Source organism: Mercenaria mercenaria, chromosome 3, assembly GCF_021730395.1.
Source record: "Mercenaria mercenaria strain notata chromosome 3, MADL_Memer_1, whole genome shotgun sequence".
Taxonomy (NCBI): Eukaryota; Metazoa; Mollusca; class Bivalvia; order Venerida; family Veneridae; genus Mercenaria; species Mercenaria mercenaria.
Genome location: NC_069363.1, coordinates 23,781,400 through 23,797,377, shown reverse-complemented (window position 1 = coordinate 23,797,377; position 15,978 = coordinate 23,781,400). Strand labels below are relative to the sequence as shown.

At 34.5% G+C, this 15,978-nt stretch overlaps 1 protein-coding gene across 4 annotated transcripts in view; it reads right to left on the bottom strand.

Annotated features, from left to right (window-relative positions):
* Positions 1-15,978, bottom strand: part of LOC123525883 (glucosidase 2 subunit beta-like) — a 43,093-nt gene that overhangs the window by 26,520 nt on the left and 595 nt on the right. For all 4 annotated transcript variants that reach the window (XM_053538003.1, XM_053538004.1, XM_053538005.1 and 1 more), the window contains exons 2-9: positions 8,652-8,768; positions 8,207-8,302; positions 7,510-7,567; positions 6,032-6,149; positions 5,592-5,655; positions 4,107-4,172; positions 2,866-2,950; positions 1,003-1,081 (exon numbers count right to left, since the gene is read on the bottom strand). In XM_053538003.1, coding sequence (XP_053393978.1) covers positions 1,003-1,081; positions 2,866-2,950; positions 4,107-4,172; positions 5,592-5,655; positions 6,032-6,149; positions 7,510-7,567; positions 8,207-8,302; positions 8,652-8,768 — 683 coding nt within the window. The remainder of the gene's footprint in view (positions 1-1,002; positions 1,082-2,865; positions 2,951-4,106; positions 4,173-5,591; positions 5,656-6,031; positions 6,150-7,509; positions 7,568-8,206; positions 8,303-8,651; positions 8,769-15,978) is intronic.

The following is a 15,978-nucleotide window of genomic DNA, read 5'->3' as shown; positions in this document are numbered from 1 at the left end:
GTGCTTGTAGCAGTTGATTATACATGCATGTTGAGTAAAAGCAGCCGACATTCAGGTTATCACTTTGTCTTGTTTTATATTTTATAAGTTTATTGAATGTTATTGTTGCTTAAATATAACTATTAGATTACTGTGAGTTAAACCTGCATATTATATTTTCATTGAATAAGAATGTAATACCATATTCCAGAAACAACTCAGTGAGTCGTCTGTTATACACTGATAGCACATTTATAGCACATCCACATGATTTTGTTTACAAATAGTGAGTGTATCAGTCCTTGGCCACACCTCCCAGGGAAATTCAAATTTTCTCCTGACAAACATAAAGACTTTTACAAAATAAAACAGAATCAGAGTTTTGGATAAAATGTTGTAAAACGTCACTATGTACAAATGTACCAATTTTCAGAAAAAAATCTTTCTACTGATTTAAGAATATTTCAAAAAAAAGGGTTCCCTGATGTTAAGCTTTGTTTGTTTGGGTTTAACGCCGTTTTTCAACAGTATTTCAGTCATGTAACGGTGGGCAGTTAACCTAACCAGTGTTCCTAGATTCTGTACCAGTACAAACCTGTTCTCCGCAAGTAACTGCCAACTTCCCCACATGAATCAAAGGTGGAGGACTAATGATTTCAGACACAATGTCGTTTATCAAATAGTCACAGAGAACATACGCCCCGCCCGAGGATCGAACTCACGACCCTGCGATCCGTAGACCAACGCTCTTACCTACTGAGCTAAGCGGGTTAAGCATGCATAAAAGCATAGTAAAACCTGCTCCAGCTCCATTTTGTGGCTGATATACTCCAGTTACCCCTATTAACTACTTGAATGCTGCTGACTGGTATATCAGCTGGTAACAACTTGACTAATGACTTCACTGCTGCTGATTTATATCAACAGTTTATGACTTCAGGGCTGGCAACTTGTATCAGCAGTTTACTACTTGACAGACTGCTGCTGACTGGTAGCAGTATATGACAACTTGTACTAACTTACCTTGGCTTCATCATCACTGACTTCACCATTAGAATCCACATCAAACATTGACAGGCCTTTAATCTCGGATAAAGATATCCTAAAAATTAAAGAAAAAAATTGTTCACCAAGCTGCACACTTACAGTAACTGTAGTTTGCTATTTTTTACCGACTGGCACTTTTCTTATGTGATCCTTTCATTTAAATCTGTGTTCATTATTATGCTGGGCAAAACACATTTTTCAGATATACACGGTGGTCATTTAACCCAACCTGTATTTCAGTTATACATGGTGGTCATTCAACCAAACCCACATTTCAATTATACCACACTGTACCTTTTTGTATAATTTAAGTTTTTTTCTATTTGAATTTGTAGATGCCATTTTGTAAATCTCAACCATACTGATACAAAAGCTTCACAAATTTACTTTAACAAAAATTCATTCAATGATCATGTCATTAGAAGTAAACGTAGCAAAACCTGAGTGGCAAACTGTCACAATATATGCCTATCACAACAAATTACTTTTGACTTTAAAAGTTCTCTACATATTGGAAAGACTGGTTCTCAATCTTCTCAATTTCGACTAATTCAAGGGCCATAACTCCAATGCAACAAAGACTATCCACCTTGTTCTCCAACTTTTCAAAGATAAAAAAGACAAAACATGTTTAACCACTAAGTGTGATCTGCACCTTTCAGCTAGGGATTTAAGTGTCAGTCTTGACACATCGTCTTTTTATGGTGGATGTTTGAATATCCATCTATGCATACAAAAATACAGAAAAAACAGCATAGAAGAAAAATGAACGACCTCCAAGGGTGACCTTGACCTTTTTCACTAGGGGTGTAGGTCTTAAATGTAGAACACTGTCTAGTTATAGTAAATGTTTGTGCCAAGGTACTTAAGTATCCATCCATTTATACAAAAGGTACAGACTGGACAAGAAAAACTGTAAAAAAGTCTCTGACCTCTATGCGTGACCTTGACCTCTAAGGTAAGGGTATGTGTCTTGAATACCACATGCCTGCTTGTTATTGGTAGTGTTTGTGCCAAATTATATGAATATCCATGCCCCCATAAAAACGTCATAGACTGGACAGGAAAAATTATCTTAAATCTTTCGACCTTTAAGTGTGACCTTGACTTTTAATATAGAGGTAAGAGTCTTAACATAACATATCATCTTGTTATGGTGAATGTTTGTGGCAACTTATTTGAATATCCATACATGCATGAAACAGTTATAGAGCAGACAAGAAATATGACCTGAAATTTTTTACTACAACTGTGATCTTGAACTTAAATGTTGGGTATGGCTCTTGAATGTGAATATTTTTAATGATGGGGGCATAAAAAGTCAGCTGAAATGTACCAAGCTGCATCAGAAATCTTCTAAATGTATTTTCTTTTCTTGCTTTAGGAAATTTTGTGCACTGGAAACTGCATGTTTATTTTTAGTTTTAAGTTAAAGTCACACTGACACAATTTTAGGTCATATGGCAGCTTTTAATGGCAACAGGTGCCCTTCCAGGAATAATTTCTGACATATGTTTAAGCCTGAGATGAACCACCTACATTCCGTAAGCTAGCTAGATGGCTTCCACAACAGAAATACTTCTACACCCTAAGTAAGGTTTTAAATCCACAGCAGTGAGGATGAAGGAGGCTAGGAAGAATGACTTAAAATTGCAAGGACTAATTTCTGCAAGACCTCCATTAAGTCACATTATGAATAACAGCCTAGTTTCCATAAAAGACTTATTCTGTTGGCCTGGTAAGCTATGACAACCAAACCAAAAGCTAAATTTAAAACAAAATAACCATTAAGAGAATGAGCAACAAGCACTAAGTGTCTGCAAAATATGACCAACTTACTTGTTGTCTTTATTAGCATCAAGTTCAGCAAAAGCAATCTCTGCCCTCAATCTCTCTTTCTCTGCATTCCTTCTTTCTAACTCCTCTGTAACATACAGTACAATAACATAGAATAATACCAAACATCATTGAAAAGTTATAGTTTGATATGTAGGAAACAACATATACATGTTTTACTTCTGATTTTTTACTCATCAAAATATATGGTCCATTCCTGGACAACGTTTGTATTAGTGACAAAAAAATCAAAATTAAGATAAAAATGTAATCATGAAGAATATTCTTTCACCTTTAACATCTACTTATTTGAGAAAGATATCTTTAATATTTCGAAATTTACAATGCTTTTAAGTAAGTCACCAAACAAGTTGAGATATGACCCCAACAACATTGTCAAAGCAAGGAGTCATCATTTATGCAACTTGAAATTTATATACAATTGAATACTTACAGTCTGAAATCATTTTTACTACAAAGTAACAACCGTTTTTTTTATCAAAAGTCTTTCAGCTTTTAAACTGGTCTTTAATGGTACATAGGTGTTTCTATATTTCAGCTGTCATGACAATATGTATAACATTTATTTGAAAATTATCTTTGAATTTGTTTTGTCTTGGATGACTAAATTCCAATATTGTAGTTTCTACTTTTTGCATGAAGACAAGAAAAACAGTAATTTTCCAGTATTTTAAATTATTTATCATGCAATAATGATATCAAGTCACTAAGACAGGTTCTCTCAAAAACAACCCATGTGTTTTACTCTGTTTTTTCTTTCTATAAAATAAATTTCTTGGAATTGTTAACAGATCTGTTATACTGCCAACTTTTTTCCTTCTCCACTGTGGTAGTATAGTCATATCTCAATTTTGACAGAACCATTACTCAAGTGCGCAGCTTTGTTTCTTATTACTGAATAAAAATAAAGGTATAGTCAGGAAAAAAATGTAAAAATAAAAGAATTCATCCACAAACAGTAACTAAATTTTGAACTTGACATGCAGCAGTTTGTTTATGAAATTTAAAGGCACATCAAAATCATCATACACTTTCCATTCCATATACTAATCATGACACACTTTCCAAATACTAACACAGTGGGAAAGATACAGTAAATATGGTCTCATATTTTCCAACTGCAAAATTTGTAGTATTAAAACCCCAAACCTCTATAAATAAGTTCATTACATACACATATTTTAACACCGTTGAGTTATAATGCAACTCTCTCTTGCACCTACCATTCCAGGCCTGTTCATGCTTGTCTTTAGCTTCCTTTTCTGGTGCTTCGGCTTCAGTCTTCTTACCTGAAAAAATCAACTTTCCTCTTTAAACACTGACCAATGTTACTATTTATTAAACCATATTCTACTTCACTGGTTTCCTGGTACAGAAATTAAAACAAAACAACAGGGCCATGATGACCCTGAATCGCTCACCTGAGTAATATGAGCCACATGTTTCAAATGACAAACTGATGCTAAAATATTAGAAAGTAGGTCAGTAGGTCATATTCATGGTCACTGAAAGACAGTTTTAAGATTGGTGTGCAAAACTGTACATGTCATCCAAATTTCAAGGCTGTATCTTAAAAAACAAGAAAGTAGGTCAGTAGGTCAAGGTCACAGTCAAGTGTTCCCTAATTGCTTGGGTCATCAGGTAATTATAATTAAACAGTCTAGGAAATATGACCTGATAATTTTTGAAGTATTTTTTCCTATGTAACCCATAATTATAACAAGTGACCCCTGGGGCGGGGCCTCTTTTCACCCTATGGGTAATATTTGAAAATTTTGTTAGAGATCCACCAGGCAATGTTACACACCAAATATCAAATACTTAGGCCTTGAACTTTCAGACAAGAAGATCTTTATTTTTTTTCCTATACAAGTCTATGTTAAACTTGGTACCCCCAGGGCAGGGCCTCTTTTCACCCTAGGTACATAATTTGAACAATTTTGGTAGAGAAACACTAAGAAAGGCAACAGACTTAATATCAAAAGCCTAGGCCTTGCAGTTTCAGGCAAGAAGGTTTTTAAAGTTGTTTTTCTTCCTATATAAGTCTATGTAAAACATGAGACCCCCCGGGGCAGGGCCTTTAAAAATACTCTACTTATCAAGTTTTTCTCATTTTCAAGTATATCAAGGGCCACAACTCCAGAGCAACAAAGACTATCCATCTGCTTTTCTAACTTTGTCAATACAATATGTCCATAAACATTCTGACAAAGTCTGGTGAACACAGAATAAAAACTTCTAAAGTTATCATGTGGACACTATCATTTTCACAATTTTAAGTTATTTAACGGCCATAACTCCAGAGACTTGGGAGGATACAGCTGATTATTAGATCTATACACTAAGCTCCAAATTCGGCTACCCCTTTTGGGCCTCAGTCAAACGGCAGCATGTCAATACAGGCAATGAGCTGTTTAGATGGAATAGAAGCTATGGCTAGCTGGTTATCAAACTTGGCTGAGATATTATACTCATAAACATTATCACAATCTTTGGTGAAACTGGATTTGAACCCCTCAATTTAGGAAGTTCAAAACTTTACTGGATGCTGCCCATCCACCGCAGGTAATAACACAAAATGTCCTTTTTCATGGACGTATTAAAACCCAAGAAAATGGGTCAAGTCCCAAATTATGACAACAAGCAAGTACAGAAAACATACATCAACTTTTTCACTAAAGCAGTGAAAAAAACACATTCAGATTTACCTTCCATTTCAGTTTTGACGGCCTCCAGTTCAATTTTATTCTTCTCTAACTGCTCTAATTCAGCCTATAAACACAATATCAATATATGTTATAGTTCAGTTATACAAACAAAATGGTGTATAAAAATGACAAATTAAAAACTCTAAAATTGTTCCATATATCTCATTCTTACAAAAAGGTTTTGAAAAAAATCTGCATTTCACTTTCCTTCAAACATCTTAGTACTTAGGATGTACAGCACTAGAACATTTGAATCCGCAAGTAGCATTTTCTGCTAAGCTGCTGGCAGATCTATCAAAAACCGCAACTACCAAAAAAGTAATTTAACGTTCTTCTACAAAAAACAGATAAAACTAATTTGTACCATAATGAAGTAGTGATACAAACTTTAAATGACTTAACCCACTGATACTGAAATAAATCAGATTTATCTACCCTACCTTTTTCTGTTCCTTGGCCTGTTTACCTTCCTCTATAAATTTCTGCTTTAATTTGTAACCTTCTTCCTGCAGCTGTCTGATCCTGTCAGCCTCTTCTCTCATCTTCTTACCCAGTTCTCTACAAAACAAAAACATTTATGCTACATGTCACTACATACAACATCATTCTTTAATAACAGCACATGTATATGAATTCACTTAAAGATACCAAACGTAATTTATTGAAAAATAATCCTCATGAAATAAAATACCAAGCATGACATAAAACCAAAGACCATCGTAAACAGACCATGCTTAAAACATCGTTCTATGCACATCCAACAGATTCTACGTATTCTCCAATTTCAAATCGATGGTAGCCCATTTAGATTGATAATGATTACTTCCAGAAATCCTCGTGTTTGTCTTAAGAGTTCAAAATGAGGCTAGCTTTTATGCAAAATTTTCTAAGTTGAAAAAGGAGCATAATTCTGCCAAATATAAGCCGAGTTTTGGAACTTGCCAAGTAAGTCACCTCATCATGCCAAAAATGTGTGGAAATTCTGAAAACATCTGGTCATACAGTTCCTGAGAAATATGCTTACAAGCAAACTTTCACAGAATGTTTATGTTAAAAAGGGACATAATTCTAACAACATAAAAGATAGAATTATGTAACTTGTCCTATGAAAGCATCTCATGATGCTCAAGACATGTGTGAAGCCTGAAAACATTCTACCTTTTAGTTTTTGAAAAAAAAAAAAAAAAAAACCTGCTTCCATGTAAAACTTTAACCTAAATTTCCAAGCTAAAAAGGAGCATGATTTTGACAAACTAAAAGCTAGAGCTACATAACCTGCCTTTTGAGGTTATCTCATGATGCCAAAGACATGTGTTAATTTTGAAAGCATTTGGCCTTGTTATTATTCTTTTCAAGAAACCTGCTTACATGCAAAGACTTAAACCAAAACTAAGGTCATAAGTATCACAAAATAAAAGCTGAAGTCATGTAACTTGTCCTGTGACATCATCTCATGATGTCTAATACATTTGTGAACCAAGTAATTTGAGAAAAACCTGCTTACACGCAAAACATTTACTACTGGTTGGTCTCTCTATGAAGTCACAATCTTGTAATTTCATTTCTCTGCACTTGTTTGAAATATGCGGATCCAGTACTTGGCCATAACAATGTTTTATGGTATGTTTTAGATTATCAAATGGTTTTTTCTTACACTTTAAAACATGATTTAACATTAACTTGTACCTTTAAATACCTTAGCTTATAACTATCTGCCAACAAGCACTTACTTATAAATCCTACTCAAATATGAATTCACAAAATTAATATGAACAAGACTGCAGAATAAAAACCACAAAACAAAAATAAAGAAGGACTGACTCACACAGTCTAATTCTCAAGCAAAAAAAATTAAATAATGCTAATAAAAAATCTCTGAATATATACATTCCTAAAAACTACATATAATATATCATACTTGCAGTTGTTGACACAGTCAATGTTACCGTCCCACTCATCAGTCCCATCACAACAGTCTGAAGACAGTTTAAGCTTTTATCAGTAACATGTAACATTACCAAATTCTTTGGTTTTAAATTTCTTATGCTGTATACTGAGATTTTATACTCTAGAGCTGTTCCCAAATAATATCCTGTATAAATCCCATTCTCAACCGTTAAATTATATTTTCTTCAAGAAGTAACCCATTTAAATGGATTTTCCCTTTTCAAAAAGAAGCCTTCAAAAACTTTATCTGCATGTCTCTTTGTAAAATCAGACACCTTCGTAACATTTTTTTTGTTTAAATTTCTCTTCAAACTTCAGTTTATCCAAAAGGCTAGAATGAGCGACAGATTTGTGAATAATCACAGCTTCTGTTAGGCTAAAGAAAAAATGAGTGATGATAATTGCTTTTGTAGAGAACAAAATCTATAACAACATATGCGTATGGCTAGAATTATGAAACCCTATATTAATTTAAGCATTCCATCCAAACTGTAGACTGTAGTATACAAGCACTTAATTAGCAAATAATCCAAAACGGTCATTGCCACATAAACTAAAATGTTCGGGCTACCAGAAGAAAATATTTGCAGATTTCTGAAACCCTGACTGTTAGCTGATAGAGAGCTAAATACAGTTTTATCATACTACAGAATTTCCTGTTAACTTACCACAGATGCCATCATTGACTCTAGATGAGAGGATGTTGAGAGGTCTGAACCCGGCATTGGTACAGTGAAACTTTCCTCCCGGACAAGCCGAAGTACCTATAATCAAAGATAAACAATAAATGATACACTGTTGCATACAATAATTAACTACAGTGGTGAAGAACTTTATTTCACTATGGAAATCAACAAACTACAAAGCAAATATCTACCAATTGTTATTGTATTTCTGGTATTTATATTTCTTTTCTTGGTTTCACATTCTACAATGTGAACAGTAACTCAGTTGTTACACAGCAATGACAACTTCCCCACATCAATCATGTGTACAGAATGTCAGTTGTTATATTTCAGTTTGTGAACTTACATTTATCTGTAGTTAACAAATAATTAACATAAAAGGGTTTCTAACACCAGTACAATCAGGGCAGAATAAACCTATGATTACCTGGTTCATCAGTACCATCCGGGCAGTCACAGTAATCATCATTTACATATTCAAATGGAATCTCCTTACTACCATCCCGACATCTGAACGGAACGTCAGGACGGTAAAAACTGGCCACTGAAACATAAAGAGAGGCAAATATCACTAAGTGAAAAGTGAAACTATCTAGAACACTAAACCAATGGAGCCAGGGTTAAAATATTTCCCAAACAATGTGGAAGAATTTCAGTTTTTGAATGTAAGAGGTGTGTAAGTATGAAGAAGTCAACAATAGAAAGTCAAAAATCATGCTTTCCTCCAAATTACAAGATCTATTCATGTACCATTTCGTTGTGCCACATTTTAAACTACCTGGGACTTACAGCAGGAAGGCGCTTGTTTCCTGATAGATATTTCATGAATGAGAAGGGCCAGAGACTTGTGGCTGGTCTCATTGTGTAAATAAATACACACGCAAAATACCGATATAGTTTGTGTAATTTTCTGGAGAATTTATGTCACAACAACGTAGGAACTTAACCAACTGCTTGCAGGATTGAATCTCTGGATTCCAGCCTTGTGTAGATTGTATATATTATTTGAAAGGGGCTCATATTTCACCACATATCTTTCATTTTGGCTTTGAAAACAGGGGTTTTTATCTGTCTAGTCATATATTTTAATGTGACGTCCGATACTCATGCCTGTGGTTTAATCCAAGGGTTCTATGTTGATCAAAAGATAAACAGCTTATGTTTGCACTGTTATATGATGATTACCGCAGTATATAAATAATTATTGATTTTATTTGAATCCTGGCCATTCAAGTTGCAGTGTGTCCTTGGGCAATGCACTTCATTGTGACAAACTGTAAAATGGGTACCAGCAAATTGATTCGGGTATTGTATAATTGGTTTAAATTGTTTTTAAAATAGGGCGACTGAACTTCCTACTTAGATTCATTGTTCATAAAAATGTACATTTACCTTTACCTATAGCGAATTTCTAAATGTCACTGGGGCCTGAAGAGGTATCTGATATATGAAGAGTGGGCAATCTCCTGCTTTAACACCCCAGGGAATCAGCTCTACGGAATGAGTTACATTGTCACAAAATGGTTAGTTACAGACTCACATTCACTCCGTAGAGTTGATACCACATGATGCGTAAATTATCTCCAAATTTTTTATCTTCATTGTCACAAAATGGTTAGTTACAAACTCTAGATGATACCATGATGCCTGAATTATTTTGAAATTTTTTATCTTCTCAGTCACTATTATATACTCCTGGTTTAGCCCCCATTCATTCCGTAGAGTTGATACAGTGACTCCTAAATGATTTCCATTTCTCTTTATTCTCACTATCTCAGTCACTATTATATACTCCTGGTTTAGCCCCCGGGTGCTAAACCAGGAGTATAAATAAGGCAATGATGATGGACTTTGCAACATTCTCAGGTCCATTCTTATATACGAGTAGTCACAGTATAAACTCTACGAAATGAATCTAATCAAACTGAAGATAGTTACAACAAGAGCTGTCCGTAAGACAGCCAAGCTCGACTATTCGAAATATTGTCCCAGAAGCAGGAAAATATTACCCAAAAAGGTTAAATATCAAGAGTTTTAAGTTAAGAAGGGGGAATAATTTGACCAAAATGCATAATTATCAGTTATGGGACTTGCTGCTATCAACTAGTTTTATAACCCCGAAGGCACATGTTTAACTTTAACCAAAATTTTCTAAGTCTAAAAGGGGGCATAATTTGCTCAAAAAACCTGTCAGAGTTATGGGACTTGACCCAGTGAGGTTGGTAATTGATCTAGAAAAAGAAAAAATAAGTTTCAAATCTATATGCCTTTTAGAAATAGCTGTATGTACTTGCACGCAAAACTTTAACCAGAATTTGCTAAGTCCAAAAGGGGGCATAATTTGGCCAAAATGAAAGTCAGAGTTATGGGACTTGCTGCTATCAACTAGATTTATAACCCCAGGACACATGTGAAGTTTCAAATCAATATCTGCATTAGTTTTGGAGATAGTAACTTGCATGTAAAACTTTAACCAAAATTTTCTAAGTCTAAAAGGGGGCATAATTTGCTCAAAATACATGTCAGAGTTATGGGTCTTGACCCAGTGAGGTTGGTAATTGATCTAGAAAAAGAAAAAATAAGTTTCAAATCTATATGCCTTTTAGAAATAGCTGTATGTACTTGCACGCAAAACTTTAACCAGAATTTTCTAAGTCCAAAAGGGGGCATAATTTGGTCAAAATGAAAGTCAGAGTTATGGGACTTGCTGCTATCAACTAGTTTTATAACCCCGAAGACACATGTGAAGTTTCAAATCAATATCTGCATTAGTTTTGGAGATAGTAACTTGCATGTAAAACTTTAACCAAAATTTTCTAAGTCCAAAAGGGGGCATAATTTGCTCAAAATACATGTCAGAGTTATGGGACTTGACCCAGAGAGGTTGGTAATTGACCTAGAAAAAGAAAAAATAAGTTTCAAAGCTATATGCCTTTAATTGATGGCTGTATGTACTTGCATGCAAAAACTTAACCAAGGTGTGACGCCGACGCCGACGCCAAGGTGAGTAGAATAGCTAGACAATTCTTCGAATAGTCGAGCTAAAAACACATTCATTCCTTAGAGTTGATACCATGTTGCCTAAATCATTTCAAAATTTTTGTCTTTTCCCATTGTCTTATATATACTCCTGGTTTAGCCACCATACCACCATCATTGTTTTATATATACTCCTGGTTTAGCGACTAATAGTGACTGAGATAGTGAAAATAAAGAGAAATGGAAATAATTTAGGAGTCACTGTATCAACTCTACGGAATGAAAGTGAGTAGAGCGGGTTCGGGGTTATTCGGCCGTTTAATTAATTCAATATTATATGGGGAACATTCTAGTTTCGATTTCGTATTCAAGTGAGTCTAAATATAGATCAGACTGTCCCGCACATTTTCAGGGGTTAATTGGGGCAAAACATTGTAAGAATTGATAACCAGTCAATGCAAGAACTGTCTAGTATCGTCGGCCCATGTCGGCCGTTTTCGATGCTGGTCGGCCACACAGTCGGGTTTCACCGGCCGTGGCAAAGTTTTTTAAAAAGACAATGCTGTTTTGATATAGAAAACGTAATAATTGTTTAATGAATTAAATTCAGCACTCAAAATTCATTTGAAACATATCTACGACATAAATTCGCGGGAACAAACATGAAGAACATGCCACATGCTGTAAATCCTTTAAAAATTAATGCAGAATCAATTTCAGAATTTAAGAATGTAGACAAAGTAACAGAAGTAGCTTGGTCAGTATCCTTAATCATTTAAGAGAGTGACCATGCTCTATGTGAAACTTCTGTTACTTTGTCTACATTCCTAAAATTTGAAAAGTCTAATCAACAACAGACACACACAAATAATGTTAGGTGTTCGTCATTCAATTTCAGCACAATTTCACACAAATGCAACACATGCCCAGTAAACTCTGGAACACCGGATTGTTGGATTAAACGTACGTCACACTGACAAAATGGCAACTTGCCTGCTTTTGATGGTGGAAAAAGGCCCCCGGGCAACTGGGTGAAGGGCAAGTGGTTCTGTGTCAGCGACCTCAACCACTTGGCCACGGAGACCCGCGGCCGGCCCTTTGCACACTGGTTACTACCTAAATGCTGACTCGTATATAAAAGACAGAAAAATAATGAAATATTTTTTTTATAGAATTAGAGTTGTCCCAAAGATTAATGCGATCGGCCCTCAATGCCCACAAACGTATTATTAGGCTAAATTTTCTAGGCAATTCATTTGTGTACATTTACTGATCAAAACACAAAGTAGAAGTTATAATATGTTCTTTTCATATCTGGACAAATATGTAGAGCTATATTAGTCATAAGAAAAAAATGCAGCTGATTGGGGTTCGCAACGAGATTGCCAAAATAACAAACAACACTGCTCTTGAAAAGCATGGGAGTCCAGTCTGAAATTTTCTAGCTTTTTTTTCTACCTGCAAATTGACAAGTTGATAATCGACGAATGAATTATAAACTCGATGGATGCCAATTACCACTAATTAGAGCAAATTAAGTGGGATCTTTAATGCGTGATTTCTTCTTATTAAAACAATTATTTATACAATCAGTCATGTATATCGGTATATAACATTTTATTGTAGATATCAAAATAACATTTAAAGTACTTTTTTCTCTTAAATGATTTTTTTGTGCAAGTGTCCGAGTTGACAAGAATTGTAAAAATTTCGTCGGCCTTCCTCGGCCACTCTAAAAATAGATTTGAAACATCTTCAACCTCCATCAAGCGTTTACGAACATAGATTATACGATATTGATTGATAAGATTGTAAACTCGATTCCTCGAAACTACATTTTGTTTGACCTTGAAATTTTAATAAATTATACATGTCGAATGTTAAATATAGATAATTTACTGCTGCTAAAATTAAATCTGTCGCTAAAATACTGAAAACGTAATGAATATCATTGATTTTCAATTTTTTAAAAATGGCGGACTGAAAACTTCTGTATTTGCGCAAATTGACTCAACAATGGCATAAATAAAGAGTATTTCTGCCCAGTGGCCGGTTACAGCCGATGGCCGGCCAGACCCGAACCCGCTCTAACTTATAAGAAGATGACAGTGATGTACTTCACTCCGTAGGAATAGTCCCCCCAGGGTCTAAACCGGTAGATTGCCGAAGAATCTACTCTTTAAAATGTTTCAGACATAAACAACAATAAATTTGGCTACCACATATAATTAGTTATTAGTATAGAGTAACTTCGGGAAAATTCGACAGTCGTGTATATTCGACACATTGAATTAATATCCACGTGGAAAAACCCATAATGTCTTTGAATAATTTTTCTAAAGTAATTTATATGACGTCATATTTATATATGACATCATGAGAACATTTTGATCACACAGGCTTTCTTTCCTTTTCCGATACGCGCATCGGGTAACTTCGACATTCAAATTCATTTTGAACGAAAATCGTAGTTACAGTTTTCTGTAAGAATGGTCAGCGGAGCTAAGGTATTTAAAACTATTCTTACAATTGCATTTTGACTTTACTTAACCAAAATACAAACAGAAATATATTTGATGTTGATATTTAGAAACAAATAATATTCCCCGGTTTCCAAGCATGACCTTGGCTAGGGGTGACGAATTTGCACGACAAGATATAACACTGTTGTGCAAATTCGACATACTATCAAAATTATTCGATTATATCGTCTTTAAAGGATATTTACGGCATACAAATGGTTTAAGTGTGTTTTTTAACCATATCCATGCTTTCCTAATTTTGTCCACGCAGATTCTTAAAGTATGTTAACCTAAGCTGACGTCGCTAATTACGTCACTTATTTGTGCATTAAAAAAGCACCTGTGCATTTAATTAGCGTATACATATTTACATCTGGGACCAGTACGAATTTATGACAATTAATTATCAATAGACAATCAAAATTTGTGCAAAGTAAAATATATTGAATAGGATATGATAAGAACATATCATCGATATTTAAAACAATCATAGCCGAGTAACCCAAAGGTTTCGGTAACAAATACGCCTTATTTGAGATTAAAATGTCCAGACAAATTCGTGCGAAGTGTTCCAGAGCTCTTACTTTCCATCAAAACTTGCCCCCACCGTTCAGATGGTAGAAAATGGTACCATTGTCAAAAAAGAAGGCAGCAGCGAATAAATAAATAAACACAATTAATGAGGCTATATTATATTGTTTCCCGAAACAATTAGCCGGCGTTTGTATTACCTGCTGAACAATTAATATTATTTTTTTTGTTTTACTTTTTATAGCTTGATCGAGTTATGAAATCTGAAAGAATTAGAGCCTACTCGTCAGCATAAAAACTGTTGTGTTATGTCTATTGCGACATTTGCTGTTTTTAATGTAGCTATATAAAAAAGATAAATCTTCAACTTGTATATTTTTTAAAACTCTACCAGGGTGCCGAATTTGCCCGAAAGATGTCGAACTTACACGACGACAACAATCAGAATAATATCCATCCTATTGACGATGTAGATGCAAACACTGGGCAGCGTTTTATACAGGTTGGGGAAGGTATTAAATTTAGCAAATTTAGCTATTTATAGCTAATATAGCTACATATGGCTAAAAAGTGAACAAAAGAACTGCACGTTTCCATTAATTGCTCTTAAACTGTAAACAGGTGCATATTAGTTACTTGCATATTAACTGAAGTTGGCATTTGTAACATTTTGGAGAAATAAAATAAAATATTTACCGATGTGTTTTTTCAGAAATAATTTCAATTTATCCTTGCAACTCACAAAGTAAATTATCTGATAAGTACATAAAACAAACATTATTTTTCACAATTTTGCTAATTTTCAGCTCTTCTTTCTTAAGCACTCTTAACACATCTATGAAAATATGTTCAGAAAGTTGTGGTTTGTGAAAGATCTGTGAAATCACACAACATGTTTTACAGCTGGCATGTATAATGTGTAACCAATCCAAGGGAGGTGAAAAGAATTGAATGAAGATTTAAACTTGCACATTTTTCATGGAAATTCCATACAATAATACAGTTACACATGATTTCCTCCTACCAGCTTAATGTCATATATAAACACTGCATGGTCATCACATTGTTGTTAGGCTAAGACAAGTTGTTTTTGTGTTCAGTGTTTGTGTCAACAATAACTAACTGACATTAATTGCAATTAAACAAAATTGTGCATACTTGTAGCATAAGCTAAACGATCAAAAATTTATGTAATATCAAAATACTTTGAAATAGATCTAGTAATGGGCAGAAAACTACCATTCAGGGGATGTTAAACTTTCATTCAATTTACATTGGCCTTAAAGTCATCCTAGGTGTTTAATACAGGCTGTTGTGGTAACTGGCACAACTGGGCTTAATTCTCCAATTAAACAAAGCAATTAACAATAACTGCAACGGTAAATATTGTACTTGATTGATCAGTTCTATGTAGAAAATTGTGTGGAATAGATGGACACAGTGATAGGATGCTCGTGCTGAAAATATGAGCAAGGGTGAGAAAAATATACATTTCTTTTGTTCACTTTTTAGCTATATGTAGCTATATTAGCTATAATATCGACCAATCTCATCTTATTCCAACTAGAAACCTAAATTACTTAATCCCCATGTCTCACACTCAGTACTTTTCTAACTCCTACTTCCCTAGGACCATCCGACTCTGGAACTCCCTACCAACTCATGTTAAATCTAGCCCCAGTCTCAGTATCTTTAGAGAGAGGCTGGCGGTGGTCAGTATGT